This window comes from Phragmites australis, chromosome 9 (genome assembly GCF_958298935.1).
Source record: "Phragmites australis chromosome 9, lpPhrAust1.1, whole genome shotgun sequence".
Classification (NCBI taxonomy): domain Eukaryota; kingdom Viridiplantae; phylum Streptophyta; class Magnoliopsida; order Poales; family Poaceae; genus Phragmites; species Phragmites australis.
The window spans coordinates 21,850,448-21,872,463 of NC_084929.1; the positions used below are offsets into that span (position 1 = coordinate 21,850,448).

At 41.0% G+C, this 22,016-nt stretch overlaps 2 protein-coding genes across 2 annotated transcripts; one reads left to right on the top strand and one right to left on the bottom strand.

The window, feature by feature from the left end:
• The first annotated feature begins 1,299 nt into the window (after positions 1-1,299).
• LOC133929783 (uncharacterized) lies at positions 1,300-2,189 on the top strand. Its single transcript, XM_062376556.1, has one exon. It carries the CDS (start codon positions 1,366-1,368, stop codon positions 2,008-2,010), a length of 645 nt encoding a protein of 214 aa, XP_062232540.1. The 5' UTR covers positions 1,300-1,365; the 3' UTR covers positions 2,011-2,189.
• A 13,566-nt stretch (positions 2,190-15,755) lies between these two features.
• On the bottom strand, positions 15,756-17,043 carry LOC133928061 (malate dehydrogenase [NADP], chloroplastic-like). The gene is made up of 3 exons (XM_062374346.1): positions 17,035-17,043; positions 16,580-16,885; positions 15,756-16,510 (listed from the first exon to the last, which is right to left on the bottom strand). The coding sequence occupies exons 1-3, from the start codon at positions 17,041-17,043 to the stop codon at positions 15,800-15,802; spliced, it is 1,026 nt and encodes a 341-aa protein (XP_062230330.1). The 3' UTR covers positions 15,756-15,799.
• Positions 17,044-22,016: the final 4,973 nt, after the last annotated feature.

The window sequence follows — 22,016 nt, forward strand, 5'->3', positions numbered from 1 at the left end:
GATTTAAACCAGAATATATCGAAGGTTTGAATCGAAAAGTCCATAAGTTTGAGTTGGAAAATGGAAAAAATCGAATTGTATTTTAATTTCCAAACAAAAAATCCCTGCTTTCAACTTTTAAAAAAGGGGGAAGGGGGAAACTTTGCAAAAAAAAAATTATTTTCGACTGAAAACACCTCCACTTTCAACTGAAATTGATTGGAGCTTTGGCATTTGTTGCAACTACAAACTAATGACGGCAATTCCATCGGCCATGGTGGGAGCCAAAGGACACATGCACTGATGTTGTGACACAGATTTTTATAATAAAAATCTATGAGTTGGAAAATAATAAAAATTCGAACTGTATTCCAACTTTCTTTAAAAAAAAGTTCCCTAGCTTTCAACTTTGGAAAAAAGAAGAAAAGAAAACTTTTCAACCAAAAAAAATTATCTTCGACTAAGAGCATCGCTCACTTTCAACTTGAATTGTTTGGAGCTTTATTTCTCATTGGTTGTTCTACCAACAAATTGATAATTGTGATTTCCACCGCCCATGATCGGCGCCACAGGACACTGTCTTATACTAATTGATAGTGGACGGGCATTGCACATGGCACGTCGCTTGAGAGAACTTAAGGGCTTATGAGCATGGCGACGGTCCAATTTTGTATTTTGGTTCGTGTATTTGCTCATATAATCTCACTAAATAAGGAGCCATTTTTATTGTTGCCTTACCAACTGATAAAATTAGGTCCATTTGCCTTAGTTGAGAAGAAGTTTTCAAATAGCTACTGTATCAAAAGTTTGAAAGAAATAAATGCTCTTTTAAAAAGTCACCGTAATGCCAAACAAAAGCCTTGTAATCAATCATCTTTGTGCAGCCAACGATACATTTGGTGATAAGAAATATTCACTAAAGTAATACAACCAAATACCAGAAGCCTCCGAATCTGCGGATAAGCCTCTGACTCAATGGCAAAACTCTAAGGTGAGAGTAACTTAGTGGAAGGTTTGAGCCCCTATCCTACATATTTACTCCGTAAAAACCTTCAAAGAAGATAAGGTATTAGATGCCTTATCTTAAAAAAGAAAAGCCTCCGAATCTCGGGCCAAATTGGGCGTTGACGCCTCCCACTAACAATTAATTACTGCCGACTGTTTTGATTTTGAACACCTATCTCTGGTCAACCCTCTGGCTAACACAAGAAAAAAAATCAAACACCAACCTCTGACCATTCCAAAGTCAAACCCCTCTGTGGTCAACCCTCCCCTATAAATACATCTCCACACCGCCGACTCCTCACGCCTTGTGCTTAGCATTCAACGCCTCCTCTCGCACCTTTGCAACTTCTAGAAGCTTCTATCTAGTCTCTCACCCTCGCCATGGGCAACGGCCTCTCCCCCTGCCTGCGCCCCGGGGCTGCGCACGGCGAGGCCGCGGCGGCGCGGCTGGTGTTCTGGGGCGGGTCGGCGAGGATGGCCGACGAGCGGCGGTCCACCACCGCCGGGGACGTCACAGCGGAGCTCACCGGCGACCACCTCGTCTGCGCCGCGGACTCCTTCTTCATCGGCCTCCCCGTCCCGGCACTCCCGGCCGGCGAACGGCTCCTGCCGGGGCGGACCTACTTCGTGTTCCCCGCGGCGCGCTTCTCCTGCCGCCAGGCGCTCACCGCCGCGACGCTCGCCTCGCTCTCGCCGTCCCCGGCCAAGGTGTCCCTCGCCGGCGGCGCCGAATCCCCATTCGAGTACGTCACGGGCGGCGATGGCGAGGCGCTCATCAGGGTCACGCCCGAGTTCATCGAGAGGGTGATCACGTCGTGCGGCGGCAAGTGCGGCGCGGCTGAGGCGGCAGCGACGGAGCAGCTGTGCAGCACGCCGGAGCTGAAGAAGCACTATATGCAGCTAGTGGGTGCTAGGGCGGAGCGGCCGTGGTCACCAGGGCTCGAGACAATATCGGAGGCCGAGAAGAGGAGGAGGATGCCGTCTCCGGTGAGGCTGGTCGGGCTGGCAAAGGCTTCTTCGAGATAGACTTGCACTCTTGGATTAGCAAACGGGGATAGAATTTAGCCTAATTTTTGCTTCTTGGTACAGAAAGAAGGTGAGTAGGTAGATTTGATTTAGCTTTAGTTCATCATTTTTCTCTTTCATGTCAATAGATGACAAGTGGATGCAATTGAGTGAATAAAATTGCATGTCATTCAAGTTTACATGTGGCAGTACTAATTAATTGGTTTTCTAGATGACTTGTAAATCAAGTTTTTATCTTAAATTCGTGCCTGGACTAAATCAATTCCGTTCAGGTGAGCGCAAAGGAGCGCTTTGCGCTCGTTGGTTCGTCCAAAAAAAAAATTGTGAGTTTCCACACGATCTTCAACATTGCAGATATTAGTAGTTAACTGAGCTTGATTTGGAGTAGAACGAAAAACTTTAATTAGGTTAGATCATAATATCATACCACAAACCTGATTAAATTGGGATCTGTGAAAGTTTAATGTTTACCAAATCTTATATATTCATAATTTTAAATTGAGATTTGTTGCAAGAGTCTTTCGATTTGGTGCAATAGGCCTTTTCAATTTGTTGCGAGGTTTTTTAATTTGTTATGGTAGGTCTTTCGATTTGCTACCTGGGTCTTTTGATTGGTTTCAATACTTGCTTTTAAAGTTTTCTGCTACTTTTTCATGTGTATCTTCGTATTGGAATAGGATCCCCGATTCCAAGTCACTTTTGGTTGAAGATTGATGTTTTCGTTTTTACGATTTTGGAGACCCAAATCATAATTTGTTGCAACGGTTGATTTGCTTTGTTGCAGATGACAATTTGTTTTGGTATAATTGTTGAGAACGAATGTTGTGGCGGATATCTGATGGTGCACCGGATCTGATGATTTTGGGGCAACAAGTTTATGGATGGATGCTCGTATGAATTATTTTGGGGTGGGAACCAGATATTTTAAGAGAAAACGAGACATTTTGGCTGCGAATTTTTGCCGATGGGATTCCTTGAGCCGAGTTGGTCTTTGATACTCTGTCAATTCATGGGCGAGCCCCCGGTCGAGGAGGAAGAAGGCGTGGAGAATGTTGTGAGAAATATTGACAAGACAAACATGACTCTCATGAGCATCAAACCAAACAGACCTACGATGCTTATCTCGTGAATATTCAGATATTAATACCCAGACGAATGTTTCTCAAATCCAACGGTAGTATAGTTACCGGCTTACCACATCAATGGGCAATAATTTGTAAACCAAGCCCTTCTTAGACCATGTTTATTTTTTATTCTAATTATAAATTCTAGCCTTAAAACAAAAACAAGTGATTCCAATTTAACAGTTTATTCTCATAATTCATAAGCTGCACTACAAAATCCCACAATTCATAGTGGGATGAGAAAAAACTTCTCTACAGAATCCAGATTATAATAATTCACAACAAAAATAAACAATGCCTTTGTTCTTACTAAGCAATACTGCGGGTTGCCCTGCACACATCATCCAAGTCAACCGTATCTAATCTCCTGAACTCAACCACGCACTACTCTGGTAACCAGTGGGCAGTCAGCTAGTCTTCATTCAGGTCGGTATGTATTACACCGTGGCAGTCACAAACTCCACAGCCTTGCAGATAAAGATTACGAAGAATCCATGGCCACGCCTTTCCCAAAAGGAGCATCACGAGTGGATCTCGCTCTCCCAGCAAGCACCCAGAGATTTTGCCGAACTGAGTTATTGCGGCAAGCACAATCGATCGTTGGACTTGACCGGGAGTGCGAGGTCGGCAGGAACTCAGGTGGCTGAAAGCCACTTTACTTCAGAAAATTATCAACCTAGATCGATAAAGGTCCGCGCAATTGACCTAAAATATTGAACGCATGCGTCTGCGCGGACCAATCTGTGTTGAGGCCCCAAATTTTGAATGCATGATTTACCTAGGATTCCTACGGGAATCATACTAAATCCTGTGAAATTTCTACGTTCCAAATAAGATTTTATTCTTGTAGTCCCTCTTATACACAAACGAAGAGGAAGAGTTCTCTAAATTGTCCATTGATCCTTCTGGTTACATGAATCAATGTTTCGTAATCATACGAAAGAAACATCACCACCTCCCGTCCTTCCTCTTCTCGCCCTCCAGTCCATCCTTCTACATCCTTGTGAAGTATGTCCGCCTATGTCATCTCACCATTGTCCTAGTCCCTAGTGATCTTTGAAACACGGTGTTGATGATAAGATTTGATATTTATAATGGTCATAACAGTGATAATAGGTTTAATGGGATATTGTTAAGTTTGATCGAATGCGTGAAGGTGGTCCCCGATCACGGTCATATTCAACCGAGTGATCTTCGGATACGGCGATCTTTGACCACGGCAATCTCCGGCCACGGCAATCTCCGACCACGGTAGTCTTCTACCATTGTGATCTCTGACCTAATGGCTGAACTGGGCAGTTGGTCAAGTCCGAGGAGCTGGTCAAGACTGAAGGGCTGGTCAAGTTTGAAGAGCTTGTTGAGTCCAACAAGCTATTTGGAACGAGCAGTGACCGGTCGAATTTGAGCACGTGATTGAACCGAGCAGTCGTTCTTCAAGCAGATGTTCGGATTGAGCATGTAGTCGAATCCAGGAAAGCCTAACTGCAATAAAGGATACTCGGATAGTTATATATGAGTTTAATGGTCGACTAAGAAAGATATGTTAGTTATAGAAAGTGTGGAGATCAGAAGGTGTAGTTGAATCACATCTATAAGTCTTATTCGCTTTGAATTAGGAGTCATGTTCATGTACGGCTAGACATGACGTCCTTTAAATATAAGAGGGTCCTCACCGATTGAGAGATATCATCTAATCGATCAAACACAATTTAAATTATCTTCCGTTTTATCTCTTTTACCAAGCTCCTATAGTCTCGTTCTCTTTTCTAATCTACATTGCTACATGTTCTTGACCTTGATGACCTAGGACAAGCTGCCGGTTATCCGCACTCCGACAGGGTCCCTCCTAAGCGTGGATGACGATGAAGGTCCGACGACGTAGCGCCACAACTAGGGTATCCTGGGTGCTGCTCACCTGATATTGCACACGAGATGTTCGGTGTTTAGTATGGCATCTTTTCGTGTCAACACACTTTTTGGCGACTCTGTTGGGAAAGAAGACTTTTGGCTACCCTCTAGCCGAATTCTAAAGCCCTAGACATATCTACTTCAGAGATTGACAAAGATGACATCATCATGACGTCCTATGAAGAGTTGCCGGAAGAAGCGCGTCTGGCAATTGAGGCCGACTTAGAGCAACGTCGAAAACAACTGCTCTCGTGTTACGTAAAGACTCAGTAAGGCGTGTTCAAAAAGGAAGATTCTCCACCGTCTGTCGTCCAAAATCCTAAGGTACCAGCCATTGTAAGTGCTCAACCCCATCCCTCGTATGAAGATGTTGCTAATATGATCGATCAATTTGTAAGTGCAACTATAGTTAATAGTGTCCAGAAGATGGTTGAGGATACGTTGGCTGAGAGGATTCGGCCTTTAGTTTTGCAAATACATGAGGAACGAGGTTTGAAACAACATGTTACTAGTAATGTTAATGTTTTAATTCCTTCTGCTGTCGATAATACATTACCTAGTGCTTCTTATGCTTACTTGAATAATCCTCATGATGGTCCAAATTATATGGGTTGTGTTGCACCTAATCATGTCATTTCTCATGCTATTAAAATTGATGTGACATAAAACCCATATCAAACACTATATATTAAGCACCATGCTTCAACTTTGGCTCAAACTTATAGAGCCAAAGGTTATCCTAATGTGCAGACACCTTATTACCAAACTATGATATATAGTGCTCCGCCTATGCCACTACAAGGGTCAGGCATCCCTTATGGGCTGACACCTGTGGAATGTTTTGATACGCCACCTCCTGTTACTTTCAATGTACTGAATTTGCCTACATCACAGCTTGAGTCGATAGCTAACCCTGCTTGGCCTATGGCCGATTATGCTGAAATTATGTGAGAATAAGTAGCTACCATGCTAAGAGAACAATTCGGCATGGAGGTTAAGAGAAAAGTTGGTGCATACCAAAAGCCATATCTCGATCACTATGACACAATCCCATACCCCCGCGGTTTTAAAGTTCCTGATTTTGTGAAATCGATAGGGGAAGATAATAGAGCCATTAGGGAGCATGTGGGCCAATTTCTTGCACAATTGGGTGAAGCCAGTTCTAATGATGTCTTGAAAATTATATTATTTCCTTTGTCATTATGTGAGACCATTTTTACAAGGTTTACATCTTTTGCTCCTAATTCTGCACAAGTGTGGTCTCAACTAGAAGAAAAGTTTCATGAGTATTTTTATAGTGCTGACACTAAATTGTGACTTTTGTATTTGACATCGGTTAAACAAAAATACAATGAACATGTTGCTGATTATATTAGAAGATTTATGGGCATAAATAACCGATGTTTTAACTTATACACTTTTCTAAAAAAGATTTGGTCGAATTGGCTTATTCGAGCTTATTGTCACATCTTTAGGAGAAGCTAGAGGGTTATGATTTTCAAGATATTAGTCAAGTCTTACAAAGAGCTCTGGCAAAAGAGAGCTGGGCTAAAGAGTCTAAAAACTTTCAGAGATCAAATGACAAAATAAGAGTCGATCGTCCTAATGTTTACATGCTTGAGTATGAATCTAAAAATTTAGACGATGCTGATGCTGATGTGTGTGTGGACGAATGGACTTGGTCTTCTAAGTCCAAACCATTCGTTTGCTCAGCTCTTAAGCCGATGCCTCCTAATAATCGGTAATAAGAGATTAAATTTACTTTTGATAGCAAAGTGCGATAAATTTTTTGATAGAAAAAACAGATTAAGTTGTTTCATGGTCATGTAATTCCACCGCCAGACGAGCTTACTGCAAATGGCATAATTCTTATTCTCATGCAACTAACGATTATAATATTTTTCGTCGACAGATTCAATCGGCCATCAATAAAGGACGATTGAAGTTTGTAGAGATGCAAGTAGACAAACAGTCATTCTCTGTTAATGTGGTCGATTTACAAGACAAGAGCATCCTAATTTGGCCAAATCAAGCCGTATCAACTAAGGGGAAGAATGTAATCATTGGTGAAGAAAGATATAAGACTTTGGGGGAAAACAAAAGCTTGTTAAGAGAAGTATTATTTGAGAAAACTCCTAAAGGTAAAGAATCAATCAATGCTATGTGCACACTTTAGCTACCGAGGGGCATGATCACAATGTTAAGTGATCAAACTAAAAGGCCCGAAAGTTGGCAAGTGGAAGGTTAATGAAGTGAGGGGACATGACAGAGAAGTTCAAGCCCACCTTCGAGCAGCTTTTGTCCAAATATGAGAATGACAAGGCAGTCTGAGCACATATGAACCAACTGGGTAGATTTAAGTGACCAGGATCACCTTCAAGGCAGGGAGCGTGTGATCGTCATCAACAATAGGAAGGTTGTGCTACGACCATTTATCCACTGCTTCGATAGTCTATACCATTGCTATAGGTGCTCCCTCCTATGCTATTTCCTTCTTGCGTGACGTGGAGTTATGACGGTATGTGGATGCCTCCCCTCTCATGCAATTTCCTCCTTTTCATCTGGGATGGGTAGCACCACAGAGACCGATATTTGATAGAATATCACACCCTATCCATGATCGATTGAGGTATATAAATCGGTCTAGTGATGTTCCATATGCTAAAATTGTGAGAAAAATATACTAGCCCAAAGAGGTGTTTCTACTCAGATTGCATATCCTAATGTTGATCAAACAAGGACCACTACTTCTGATGTTATTGAGATCAGTTTAATGGAAGTGGTTGCCAAAGAGCTTGGTGAATGACCAATTGTCATTAGAAATAATTAGGTCAAATCCAAACATGTGAGTACTATTGTCCAAAATACTTCAGAAACTAATAATCATGAAGCGAGCATCAGGAAGCAACTTTCTAAATACCTACAACCGAGATGGTGTCCTTCAGGCTTGTCCCATACAAATAAGAGAAGATTGCAAGACTGCATAAGTAAGAATTTATGGAGCAACAAGTTGAGATGTTACGAGATGTCACGTTCAATAAGGTAAAGCCAATACAACCCGTAAGACAAAAATGAAAGCCAAAGCAAGGCACTGCAGCGACCCCTATTACAGCTCCTGTGCTAGCATCTGCACTGATGCCAACATTTGTTCCTAATGGTGATAAAGATGAAGAGTTACTTGATTATAGTGATTCACCTGTGTACACTAAAGATGCTTCACCAACCGAAGGCATGGATATCAATATGGCTCTTGTGTTACCTTCAAAGTTTGATGCTACAGATGAAGGTGCAGTGGCTCAATTGGACTTGGGGCTGAGAGACGCTATCTTTGAAAAGCCTAAAGAGGCAGATCAACATTTGAAGCCATTATATGTTAAATGCCATATAAGCGGGAAACCAATTTCAAGGATGCTAGTTGATGATGGAGCTGCAATGAATCTGATGTCATATTCAATTTTCAAGAAGCTTGGCAGAGATGATGATAAATTAACAAAGACTAACTTGGTGCTTAATGGGCTTGCGGGATATTCTAATGAGGCCAAATGTGTTATTTCTATGAAACTTACCGTTGGAAGTAAGACATTATGCACTGCTTTCTTTGTCATCGAGGTGCAAGATAATTATAGTGTTATTCTTGGACATGATTGGATTCGTACAAATGGTTGTGTTCGCTCTACTTTGCATCAATTTTTTTTATTCAATGGATGGACGATGATGTAGAAGTGGTACACGCAGATACTTTGGCTTATGTTGCTTTAACTGATGCTTCATCCGATTGGACATATGGTAATGCCAAGTGCATGTCGGGACTTTATCTTTTGGATTATGACTTTCTTAGTGTCTCTAAAAATGGTCTTATTCCCATGGTCATAAAGCCGGTTTGCAATAATTGGTTAAATGATATGGTGTATCAATAAGTAGAGATAGGAATTTAGAATGGCTACAAAAGCGTATGGAACAATATCGTTTAGATAGAAATGATATTTGTGAAACCATTGAAAACTTAGATGAGTTAGATAAGTTAGGTCAAGATTTTTTATTGCTGATCCATTAGAGGAGGTTGATATAGGTGATGGTACTGTACCAAGGTCGATATTTGTAAACAAAAATATGAAAGCTGATTACAAGGCTGGAGTAATCAAGTTGCTTCGAGAATATATTAATTATTTTGCTTGGGAGTATCACGAGATATCGGGACTTAACCGAGAGTTGGTAGAACATCGGTTGACCATGAAAGTAAGATTTTTACCTTAGAAGCAGGCATCTAGGAGGTTTAATCCTAATATGTATGATCAGATTAAAGAAGAGATAGACTGATTATTGAAAGCTGGGTTTATTAGGCCATGTAGATATGCAGATTGGATCTCCAATATTATCCTGGTTGAGAAGAAGAGTAGCTGTAAGTTGCAAATTTGTATTGATTTTAGAGATTTGAATAGAGCTACTCTTAAAGACGAATATCCTATGCCTATAGCTGATATGTTAATTAATGATGCTTCATGACATAGAATAATTAGTTTTCTTGATGGTAATGCTCGTTATAATCAAATTTGTATGACCGAAGAAGATATGGTTAAAACGACTTTTCTTTGTCCTCGTTTTGTCAGATTATTTGAGTGGCTGGTCATGACATTTAGGTTAAAAAAATACCGGTGCTACTTATTAAAGGACTATGAAAATTTGATTTTTCATCATTTGCTTGGTGTTATACTAGAGGTATATATTGATGACATAGTCATTAAATCAGATGATAATTATTGTCATTTAGCCGATTTAAGGTTAGCCTTTGAAAGAATGCGTCCGTATTATTTGAAAATGAATCCACTGAAATATGCTTTTGGTGTATCGACTGAAAAGTTTTTTAAGTTTTATAATACATGAGAAGGTAATATCAGTAACCTACATGTAAAAGAGATATTTAGAGATTCATGGGTAAGGTTAATTACTTGAGAAGGTTTATATCAAACTTGTCTGGAAAGGTCAGTGCTTTTATGTCTATACTTTGGTTAAAGAATGAGACCGAATTTGCTTGGACGGTATAACAACAACTTGCATTTAATGAATAAAGAAATATCTATCTACTCCTTTGGTGCTTCGAGCACCTAAAATCATATTACCTTTTCGGCTATACATTTTTATGGAAGAGAACGCGGTCAATGCTGTTTGACACAAGAGATTGATGACAAGGAATATGCAGCCGCCTACTTGAGCGGAGATAAGGTATGTATTTATTAAAAATTAATGCTTATCGCTATATTATTCTTGCACGAAATTAAGATATTATTTGCTATCTAGTACTTATATAGTAGCATGTCAACCTGATGTGGTTAAATACATATTGCAAAGGTCAATTTTAAGTGGTAGAATTGGTAAATGAGTATATGCACTTATAGAGTATGATTCGGCTTATGAATATTTGAAATCTATGAAAGGCCACGTTGTTGCTAATTTTATTGTTGACCATCGGATTGATGATAAGTATGATTTAGAAGTTGGTTATATATCTATTAAATCATGGAAGCTTTATTTTGATGGTTTGGCTTGCAGGGTAGAACTTGTTGTTGGTCATGTTTTTGTTTCACCTAGAAGTGCTATTTTTGAAACATCTTGTCGTTTGGAGTATTTTTGTACTAATAATCAAGCCGAATATGAAGCTCTCTTGTTTGGATTAAAAATTTTGAGTTCCATAGATGTAAAGAATACATATGCTTTTGGTGATTCGTTACTAGTTGTGCAGCAAGTTTTTGATAATTATCGATGTTTCGACGAATCACTAAATAGCTATCTTAACAAATATCTAAACACAATTGCTATCTTGGATGACTTTCCTATCAATCATGTGTCTAGAGACAACAATTTTAGAGCTAATGACTTAGCACAATAAGCATCTAATTATCAAGTTGATAGAGACAAATTCTTTGTGATTGAAAGACCGATGTTTGAAAAGGTTGATCATTGTATAGCTGGACATGAATTCTTGAGTTTGGTTTTGTCTTCTCCAATGAGAGAAAAGGTTAAAATGGATGAATTTAAGGATTGGGGAAAACATTTGATTGATTATTTAAATGATACAAGCAAAAGTGTTGATAGAATGACTCGGCAATAAGCCTCTAAATATGCATTGTTGAATGATGATCTATATCACCGAGTTGTAGATGGTTTGCTTCTCAGGTGCTTGAATTTAGATCAAACAAGAATTGTTGTGTGTGGCACACATCAATCAGCTCGCAAGATGAAGTGGTTATTGAAAAGAGCTAGATTCTATTAGCCTACTATACTTAATGATTACTTCAGATATTATAATAGATGTAAGGCATGCTAAAAGTTTGGTGATATTCAATTAGTTCCTTCTGGTATGATGTATCCTATTATTAAACCATGGTCGTTCCGTAGATGGGACTTGAATTTCATTGGTCAAATACATCCTCCATCGTCTAGATGTCATCGCTTTATTTTGGTGGCTATTGATTATTTCATCAAGTGGGATGAAGTTGTTCCTCTTAAGAATATGACAAACAAGGAGGTGATTGATTTTATTTTAGAGCATATTGTTCATAGATTCAAATTTCACAGACTTTAACTATAGATCAAGGTACTTCATTCATGTCACATCATGCAAATGAATTTATCGAGTCATTGAAAATTAAGCTTTTTAATTTATCTCCATATTATGCTCAGGCCAATGGTTAGATCGAGAGTCTAGTAATAAGATTTTAATTAAGCTTATCAAGAAGAAAATAGAGAAAAACTCCAAAATATGGCATGAAGTTCTATCAGAGACTTTATGGGCACACCGTATTTCTAAATATGATGCTACTAAAGTAACACCATATGAACTTATTTATAGACAAGAGGTTGTACTACCTATTGAAGTAAACCTTAATGCTTTGAGGTTGGCGAGCAGAATAACCTATCGGCTGTCGATTATTATGATATAATGGTAGACATGATTGATGAAGTGACAAATGAAAGATTACAGGCTTTGAGGAAAATTGAGAAGGATAAATTAAGAGTAGCTAAAGTCTACAACAAGAAGGTAAGATCAAAGTCATTTCAAATTAGGAATCTATCGAGCTGATTAGGTCAAGGACAATAAGCTTGGCAAGTGGTTTCCGAGATGGGAAGATCCATACATAATTATAAGTATTGTCCCTGAAAATTCCTATTTGTTAGAAACCCCACGAGGAGATAAATTGCATAAAGTTATTAACATACGATACTTGAAGAAGTATTATCCTAGTGTCTGACAAAGTACTTAGATAAAACATAGCTGGTGTGTTGCTTACCATCGTTCTGAGGTACAACTGAGGATATTATTTTATGTCCAACATGTTTGTTTACTAAAAATAGGAGGCATGTGTTGATGATAAAATTTGATATTTATAGTGGTCACGACAGTGATAATCGGTTTAATAGAATATTGTTGGGTATGATCGAATGTGTAAAGGTGGTCTCTGACTAAGGTGATCTCTGGCTAAGGTGGTTTGTGGCCATGGTGATCTCCAACCGGGTGATCGAACTGGGCAGCTGGTCAAGTTCGAGGAGCTGATCAAGACTGAAGAGGTGGTCAAGTCCAAAGAGTTAGTTGAGTCCGAGAAGTTGTTCAGACCGAGTAGTGACTGGTCGAATTTGAGCACGTGATTGAACCCGAGTAGTCGTTCTTGAAGTAGATGTTCGGATCGAGCATGTAGTCAAATCCAGAAAAGTCGAACTGCAATAAAGTATACTCGGGTAGATATATGGGAGTTTAAGTTGTCGAGTAGGAAAGATATGTTAGTTATAGAAAATTTAGATATCAGAATACATAACCGAATAATATATGTAAGTCTTGTTCGGTTTGAATTATAAGTTCTATTGTTATGACCTACCACCCTTTAAATATGAGAGAGTACTAGCCGATTAAGAGACATCATCTAATCGATTAAACACAATTTACATTATGTTCCGTTTTTATCTCTTTTGCCTAGCTCCTATAATCTCGTTCTCTTTTCTAATCTAAATTGCTATATGTTCTTAATCTCGATGACCAAGAACAAGTTACAGGTCATCCGTGCTCCGACAGAGTCTCTCCCGAGCGTAGGTGACAACGAAGGTCCGATGATATAGCGTCACGACTAGAGTATCCTAAGTGTTTTTCAGCTAGATATTGAACACGAGATGCTCGATGTTTGATGTGTCATCTTTTCGCGTCAAACACACAGCTAATCACAATACTCTTATCTATTGGCACTTGTTCTGTAGATGCTTTCCGCAAGATCAGAATCTTGAATTTTGAACAAGCCCAAAATTCCCGGAGGCGATCTTGAATTGCCTCCCCCTCGTTGCGAGTCTCCCTCTCCGGTCAGATCCTGGATTGTCTCGCCGCCGGGGGCGGCATCCTTGCGTCCTTCTCCTCCTCCAAGGCGACTGGCGGATCCTTCCCACTGTGTCAAGACCACTGGCAATCCAACAAGCAATCGAAAATGAAGCAAAGGAATCCAAACAATTTCAGAGAGGAATCGAGAATTTTGGAGAAGAACAGCTACTGTGTATTGATGACAAGACTAGTTCTGTTACGAACTTTTACCAAATGGAATGCCTCCAGAATGTTCCCCCCAGCTGGGTTATAACCTCCCCCAGCTCGGTGACAGCTCATACAGCGATTAACAAAAGCAACATTAAGCTAAACTGGACATTACCCGACCTAACTAATGTTTACCGACTGAAATCTTCCCTTAACAATCTGAAAACGCGAAGAGGTATTTAGCTCCCAGAGCCGTCCGTTAGCCCGGGTCATGACAAATTCTCCTCCTTCAGACAGCACTTGCCCTCAAGTACTGCAATCAGACGAGGTTTCCAGTAGCAATCGGCAAGCAAGAGAAAAGGAGCTTGAGCACCTTTCTTCTACCGAGTTTTTCAACACATAAATCGTCATTAATTTGCCCACGTTGCTAGCACCCTTCCACAACATCCCATTTAACAGGCCCTTCAGATCTTGGAAGCTTCATCAGGGCTATTGCAACTGCAGTTGGAGTGTTGGGACTCACTGGTGCTAAGTGCATACTGATGCCCATCACAGCTATACCACTCCTTCCTCCTAGGTACCTTGCTGCCTGAAACTGAAGATCGTTCCACTGACCAATTGTCCAATTTCCCCATAGACAACTAACTTCCTTCCAGAGCCCTTCTATGGTCATCACCATCCAGCCCAAGCATCCAACTCCATCAATGTCACAACCCAGTTCATCAATGATTTTCTCCAGCTTGAACCACCCCTCATGAATGGTTTCATCAGCCATATGTATGTATTCATCAGTCACTGTGAATGGTACAAAATAGATAGTTCTCCCTGTTCAGTTCCTCATTTCTCCACCCTTTGCTCGATTATCTTGCTTGCAAATATAACAGCACTTGTGATACCTGAATATGTCCTCTGGTTCATGTACAATTGCAGTCAAGATTGGGTACAAGAGATCACTAATGGTTGACTCCATGATTTCAGACAGGGTCAGTGTCATGTTAAACACTGTAACTGATCCTTGAGCCAATCGGATATGCCACAAGTGCTCGTACATACCCCTTTTGTTGGCACTAGCAATCATTTGCTCCTCTGCAACTCCCCGAAATTGATACCCTGCACAGCAGCCCTCACAGCACCTCACATCCATGGAAACATATGTTCCCTCGGCAGTTCCAAGAAACCAATAAAGAATGTGGTCACAAGCAGAGCTGGCAGCAAGGATAACCCCGGAGAGCTTTCTCGCTTTCATGATTGCAGCACTATGCTGCTGGACAGTCTTGATAAATTCCCCATTTAGCCATTCATCATCAGCAACAAGTTCGCGAACAGGCTTCTCCCCACTGAAAGTCTTCCTAGTGGCATGGTTAACATCAGGGTACTGAGTCGATGAGTGGTTACCCCAGATGATACCTTTACCCCAGATGAGTGGTTACAAGAATCGATTACACGGGCTCGTGCACGTCGTTTAACTCACAAGGTGAATTCGTTACTCGTTGTTCATACTACTAATTATAAGGATGGGATGCTACTCAATTTTTGTGAATTTTTTATGCTTAGGAATATAGGAGAAGCACATATGGAACAGCCAAGTTAGACGGGGCTCAAGCCAAGTTCAAGTTGGAGTCAGAACTCGGTTCGGATTCAGCAGACAGCGCCGCACTAAAACGGTTATAACTCCTTCATATGGAGTCCAAATAAGATGTTCTTTGATGCGTTGGAAAGCTAAGGACGATAGCTTTGTTTTGGTACTGGTCCCAGCTCCAGATTCACGGTGAATTATTTTGTGTCGTCAAAACAATGTGCTGTGTCATAATTTTGGGCCATATCGGGCCTTGTAAACGTGTTCGGGTCTAAGACCAAGTTGTGGATGCCCCACTGGTCGCCCAAAATGCTAGCACGCCCCTCTTCATATATCTAGCAGCCGTCGTCATAGACTTTTTGAATTTTGCTTAGATTAATCTATCATTGAACAGTTTCGTCGTCGTTCGGTTTGTGAAACCCTAACTCGTGAGCTTAATCATATTTGCAATTTCAGATTGTGTTCTTCCGTGTTCTTGCTTGTGTTCTCGGTTTGCTTGCAGGAATTAGCCTTCTTGGCGAGGTCAATCGTGCCGCGCGCGGTTGATAACCAACGGAGCAGTGGTGTAGCGATTGCAAGGGTTGCGTTCTGTCCTGATCGGAAGCCTTGGATCGTCAACGTCGAGTCTCCACCAATCGACTTACCATTACCTAACGAAGATCGGGCCTAATCCTCTCATCAGACTTGGACACTAATTCTCTCAGAAATCTGGCCAAGAGCCCTGTTGTGGTCCAGGCGGTTCAGGTAAGTATTATTCTTCTTAGGATTAGATGGAGCAAATTCTTCCAAGATATGAGCATTGGTATTTGCTGGATTGGAAACAACCAAAACCTTATAGTTGGGGGCCACATGAGCTTCGAGGGCTTTGTAGATTGAAACATTCTTCTGCATATCACCCTTCCTTTCCATTCCATCCTTCCCGGGGATTCCACCAAACATAACAGCAACATTCACACCAGTGCAAGCCTCCATAACATCAGCTGTTGCAACAACTCCTTTCAGAAGAAGAAAAACAACATCAACCAACTCCATCTCAATAGCATTACGAGCTTCAGCTGCAGGAGAAATGTCTAGCATGTGCAGAATAACAGGTTGGTCGGCGTCGATAGTGATGGTGTCGTCGCTGGTGTTGAGGAGGTCCAATGGAAGGAGTGCGCACTTGGCCGACGCTGGGTAGTGGCAGCCCTCATCTGCGAGCCCAGGAACCTCGCGCGTGATCTCGCTGGCTCTAGGATCAAAGGGGGCAGAGCGATTGTTGGTGAGGACGAGCAGCTCCGGACAGTCGTCGTCGAGGCAAACCGTTGAGTGATTGGCAATCGTCGGCTCAGGGATGTCGGTGACCGTGACATGGGTGGTGATCTGGACTCCACTGGCTAGCCTGAACGATGACTACGATGCGCCAGAAGCCGATGTCGCTGAGGGTGTCCCGACAGCTGGTGTGGACAGAACGCCACACACAGGAGCCTCCAAGCAGATGAGGACCATACCCTCGCGGTCCTGCATCGAGGGGATTGGAAGTTTCTGCCCGGTGCTGAGATTGATGATGCCGGAGGCCTGCTGGCTGGAGATGGGCTTGGCTGCGTACTCCTGGGCGTGGTCCCAAACACAGCCCGGGAACTCGATGGAGAGGGCGGTGGAGGCGACGCTGAGGATGGGCAGGTCGGTGGGGGTCCACTCGTGGTACACGCTGCCCTCGATGGTGTCATCCTGCACGAGTGCGACGCGGCTGCGGATCAAGTTGCAGCTCGTGGCGTCGTTGATGTCCTGCGATAGTGCGGCTTACCGAGCAGCGACTGGATCTCAAACTCCATGAACTTCCAGGAGGAGCGGTCGGTGGTGGGGAATACGACGCCCGAGGATGGGCACTGATTGGATCTAGGTTGGAATGGAATCGGAGGAGGGAAGGAGCTCACCTTGGCCATCTCCTCCGATACGGAAGCCTCTCGCCCTTGCACGTGAGGTCAGAAGTTCCGATGCGTGCATTCTTCCGATTTTGTTTTGGATGAAGTAGGTCAATGTTACTCCCTCTGTTTCGCAATATTTGTTCACGCCCATCATTACGTACAAACCAAAGAATACTGAAATCGAGTGAAAAAATATAATGAGATGACCATGCTACCCCTAATTAATGCAAGGATGAGAGCAATTAACTCACCAATATTGGAGTAAAAGCTTGCATGCACTCAAGGGTATAACAGTAAAATGGACCATAAAGTATCCTTGTTACCACAATGGACAAACAATTTGAGACAGATACTCCCGAGGCCATGGACAAACATTGCGAAATGGAGGGAGTATTATTTTACATAGATGGGAAGTTTCTATATGAGCTGAAAAAGCACATAACAGCTAGTTTTTGGTACTTTATAAATACCTCTTTGCCTCTTCTAAGCCGGCTGCTGCTCCCTTTGTCTTGTGAAAAATATTTAGAGCAACTTTTTACCTCTCCTCTCTCCCTTCTAAGTGATCCAATTTTTGGTGAGAGATTTGAGAGGAGATTCAAGTGCTAGTGAAAGCGTTGAAATCTTTGAGCACTACGGTTCATCTCCAAACATTTTTAGTACACATTTGTTATTCTTAGAGATTGAGGTCTCCTAGATGAATAGGAGTCGTTCACGAGCCACCGATTCACCATGTGGTGCGTCGTGAGAAGTTTGTGAAGACTGAATTTCGCCTCTGCATGGAAAGAAATGCCAAAGGAAGACGAGAAGTGCTTCGTGCAACCTCGGGAGGAAAAGAGTTGAAAGAGACCCGGCTCAAGTATGACCGGACCCCTCAACGAAGACGTAAAATCCCCTTAAAGATCCGAAGTTCGAGAACAAATCCATCTTGTCTCCGCCTTCGGTTATTTCTCACCTCTTATGTGATTTTGAGCAATTCGCTTATCTTGAGTTAGACTTTGTACATGATAATTCTACTTCAAATTGAATAGCATCGTATCCCGCTTCATCTTTCTTTTCTTAGTTTAACTCATCATTGTTCGCAGATCCAGCTAGATTCAAATTTCAGGCAAATCGAAAGTTCTGATCGTCTACATCAGAACTTTCGGTGTCAGTTGAAACATCCGATATTTAATATCGAACATTTGACCTGTTTTCGCTGTGCTATTTTAATATTTGAAAAGGTGCCTATTAACCCCCCCCCCCTCTAGGCCGGTATCTCGATCCTTCAATTGGTATTAGAGCCTAATCTCCCAATTAAACTTAACTACTTGGAGAATTCAAGATGACAGAAAAAGGAGAAGGAGCTAGAATCCCATAGGAGTATCCAAATGCATCTTCATATGTTTCAAGTTCTTCCGGTAGAGTACCTTACTTTGATGGTACACATTATGCCGTATGGAAGCATAAAGTGAAAATGCATTTGAAATCTATTAACCCTTCTATTTGGTGTATAGTGAAAAATAGCTAAATTGTGCAGGATCCAAGAAAGCCCACTCCCGAAGATGATCAAAATGAACACAAGAACGCTCAAGCCGCAAATGCAATCTTTAGTGCGTTAAGTGAAGATGAGTTCAACTGGATGGAAGGCCTTAAGAGTCCAAGGAGATATGGGACACACTCCGTGATACCCATGAGGACACTTCAAGCGTCCGAGAATCGAAGATTAAATTGTTGAAGAGCAAATTGGACATTTCACCATGGGCGATGATGACATGCCAATTGATATATACAACCATCTCAGCTTACTCATGAATGAGATCAAAGTGCTTGGATGCAAGGAGATAACCGACAACCGACAACTTCATAGTCAAGAGAATGCTTCTAGCCATCACTCCAAGAAATGTCACTTTAGTGACTCTTATCCATGAGCGAGGAGACTCCAACACACTCAAACCTCATGACGTCCTTGGAATAATCCTAGCACATGACTTGATGCAACAAGAATCTAAGGAAATCTATGATCTCAACAACCAATGCTCAAGCTCAAAGAAGCAAGATCTCGTCTTGAAAGCAACAAGAGAAATCGAATCGAGCACAAGTAAAGATGATCATGAAGATCACAAAGACAAGGAAGATATGGCATTCTTCGTGAAGAGATTTAGCAAGTTTCTCAAGAAGAGTGGCTATAACAAGGGTGGGAAGACACTCATTAAGAAAATGCTATGAGTGTGGCGAACCGGGTCACTTCATAGTCGATTGTCCAAATAAGAAGGACAAGAAAAACCATGAGAAGAAAGTGAAGTACAACAAGAAGGACAAAAGCAAGTACCACAAGAAGAGTTAAAAAGGTCAAGCTCGCATTGGTTAAGAATGGGACTCTAACGACTCCGACACCGACTTCGATGAGGATGAAGGTGTTGCCACCATTGCTTTCGCAACCACTCCACCGACCAAGTAGCTCTTTGATCATTCAAGCGACGACGAGGCACCCATTTATTTCATGGCAAAAAGCGCAATGTATCATCTACTACTAAATCCCATGATATTGATGTTACTAGTGAGCACAATAGTAGTAGTGATATTGATGATGATTTGCTAGATAATTTGAACAAAATATCTTTACCTAGCATATGTGAATTACTTGGGACAATAGAAGGTCAAGAGAAGACTCTCGAGAAGCAAGAAGAATTACTCATCTTTGAAAAAGAGAGAAACCTTGAATTCGAGAAGTCCCTTGCTAAAGAGAAGGAGAAAAATAAAAATTTAGCTAAAATGCTTGAGTTAGTCAAAGCTTCAAATGCTAGTCTTGAGAACTCAAATAAAATACTTTAAGAGAAATTAGATTGCTTAGATAAATTAGCTAAAATGCTTGAGTTAGTCAAAGCTTCAAATGCTAGTCTTGAGAACTCAAATAAAATACTTTAAGAGAAATTAGATTGCTTAGATAAAGTTCATAAAACTCTTGAAGTTGAATTTGAACTTGTCAATAATAGCATTTCTATCTCTAATGATGGACCTTGCTCTACTAATGTCTGAAGTAACATTGATTGTTCTAGATGCAAAGTATTGATATTGATGCTTATACTACTAATGCTAAATCTATGCAAGTATTAGCAAGTTAAAATGAGAAGCTCATGTGACTCCTTCAAAATAGCTTTCTTAAGTGCAACATGGGTAGTAAGGTCCTCAAGGAGTATCTTGGTTATCAAAGAGGCAACTTCAACTATGAAGGACTTAGATACTATCCTCTCAAGGGAAAGAATGTTGAAACCTTGGTACAAAAGTAAGGATTTATTAACTTTGTCAAAGCCAAAAGTATCCAAAACTATGATCATGCACCTCAAGCTACTTTTAATGTATCATATGTGCTTAGAAAACATCGTCATGGTAGAATTGTTGCTAAGTAGGTTGGTGTTCGAAATAAGCATGTTTCTATTAAGAAATCCATTTGGGTACCAAAAATATTTGTGATTAATATGAAAGGACCTAAACAAGTGTGGGTACCTAAAAATAGAATTTAATTTATTTTTATAGGACTATGCCTCCGGTGGAAGAAGTTGGGTAATCAATAGCAGTTGCACTAATCATATGACCGAAGAGAAATCTATGTTCTCATCATTTGATGCAAGTGGATCATCATCACATGATAATACCATATTTGGTGACAATGGCAAAGGAAAGGTAATTGGAGTAAAGTCGTTATTTCAAGTGATCTTTCTATATCAAATGTTTTGCTTGTAAAGTTCATGAACTACAATTTACTATCTGTGTCTCAATTATGTAAAATGAGCTTCAATTTCTTATTTACAAATATTAATATGACGGTCTTTAGAAGTGATGATTTCTCCGTAGTGTTTAAAGGGTCGTATGAAAGAAAAGCTTTATCTTATGGATTTATTATGGGACAAAGCAAGCCTTAAGACTTGTTTAATGGCTAAATATTGTATGAGTTGGCTATGACATCATAGGCTAGTCAATACCGATATGAGGAATCTTAGCAAACTTCTAAAGAGCGAGCGTATTTTGGTACTAACAAATGGTTTTTTTAGAAAGATAGAATTTATAGTGCATACCAAACCGAAAAGCAAGTTGGAATACCGCATCTCGCCAAGAACATTATGACGACAGAAACATTGAAACTACTTCACATAGACCTCTTTAGTCCTATTACTTATATAAACATCGACGGTAATTCTCTATGACAAGTGGGGGCCTACATAAGCACCCGTTCACCCGTAGTCTTGCGTGGGGGCCAAACGGGTGAAGGGAACGCTCTATGACAAGTGGGCCATGCAAGTCAGATACACCTTTGTAGCAAAGCAGCTTGTGGTTTTGTGAGGTGTATACTCTGAAGGGCTTTTTTTGCCATTTGTATTCCCGAAGTAGTAGTAACATAGATAAAAAATTTCCAAGGAAAATTTTCTCGTAAATGCTAAATTTGCACGCATATAGAGTTTGTATCATGATGTTTGAAATTAGATTCTTAGAAATTTCAAATTTGTATCACGAAGTCCAATAAAACCAAGGTAGAGTTAACCATAAAACTACTACTCTATCACTTATAAAACTAAAAAACACGCTTCTTATTTTCCAAATGCTTGAAATTTAGATATATGTGATCAGGTTTGGTGGCGGTCATTTCTTGATGGGGTTTGATTTAGCGGTGGCTTTTTGGCTTATAGGCTTAGAAGAGCTCTGAGGAGAAAGACCAGTCCGGTGGAGAGAGCGGGCGTGGAGTGATAGAGACGCCGCCGGCCACAGGCAATGGAGGATGGCTAATGGGCGGGGCGAGCAAAGATGACTCGACAGAGTCGGGTTACTGTGGTGGCAGGCGAATCTGGTGACGGGAGCGCCAATGAAGACATGTGGAGATGGGCAGAAGGCGGAGGAGAAAGCAGCGTGTAAGGTGTAATTGGGAGGTTGAAGACAGTCTTTGGACTATTGGATCCGTTCAGACGGCTCAGATTCGTCGTCTTAATTTTTTTATAAAATAAAAATAGCATCACCCCTAA

Bases quoted from the DNA above. Each gene is read 5' to 3' on its own strand.
- LOC133929783 (XM_062376556.1), top strand. From the start codon at position 1,366: ATGGGCAACGGCCTCTCCCCCTGCCTGCGCCCCGGGGCTGCGCACGGC.
- LOC133928061 (XM_062374346.1), bottom strand. The intron at 16,511-16,579 runs GTGTGTGGCGTT...GGCGCATCGTAG, and splicing joins TCATCTGCTTGGAGGCTCCT to TCATCGTTCAGGCTAGCCAG.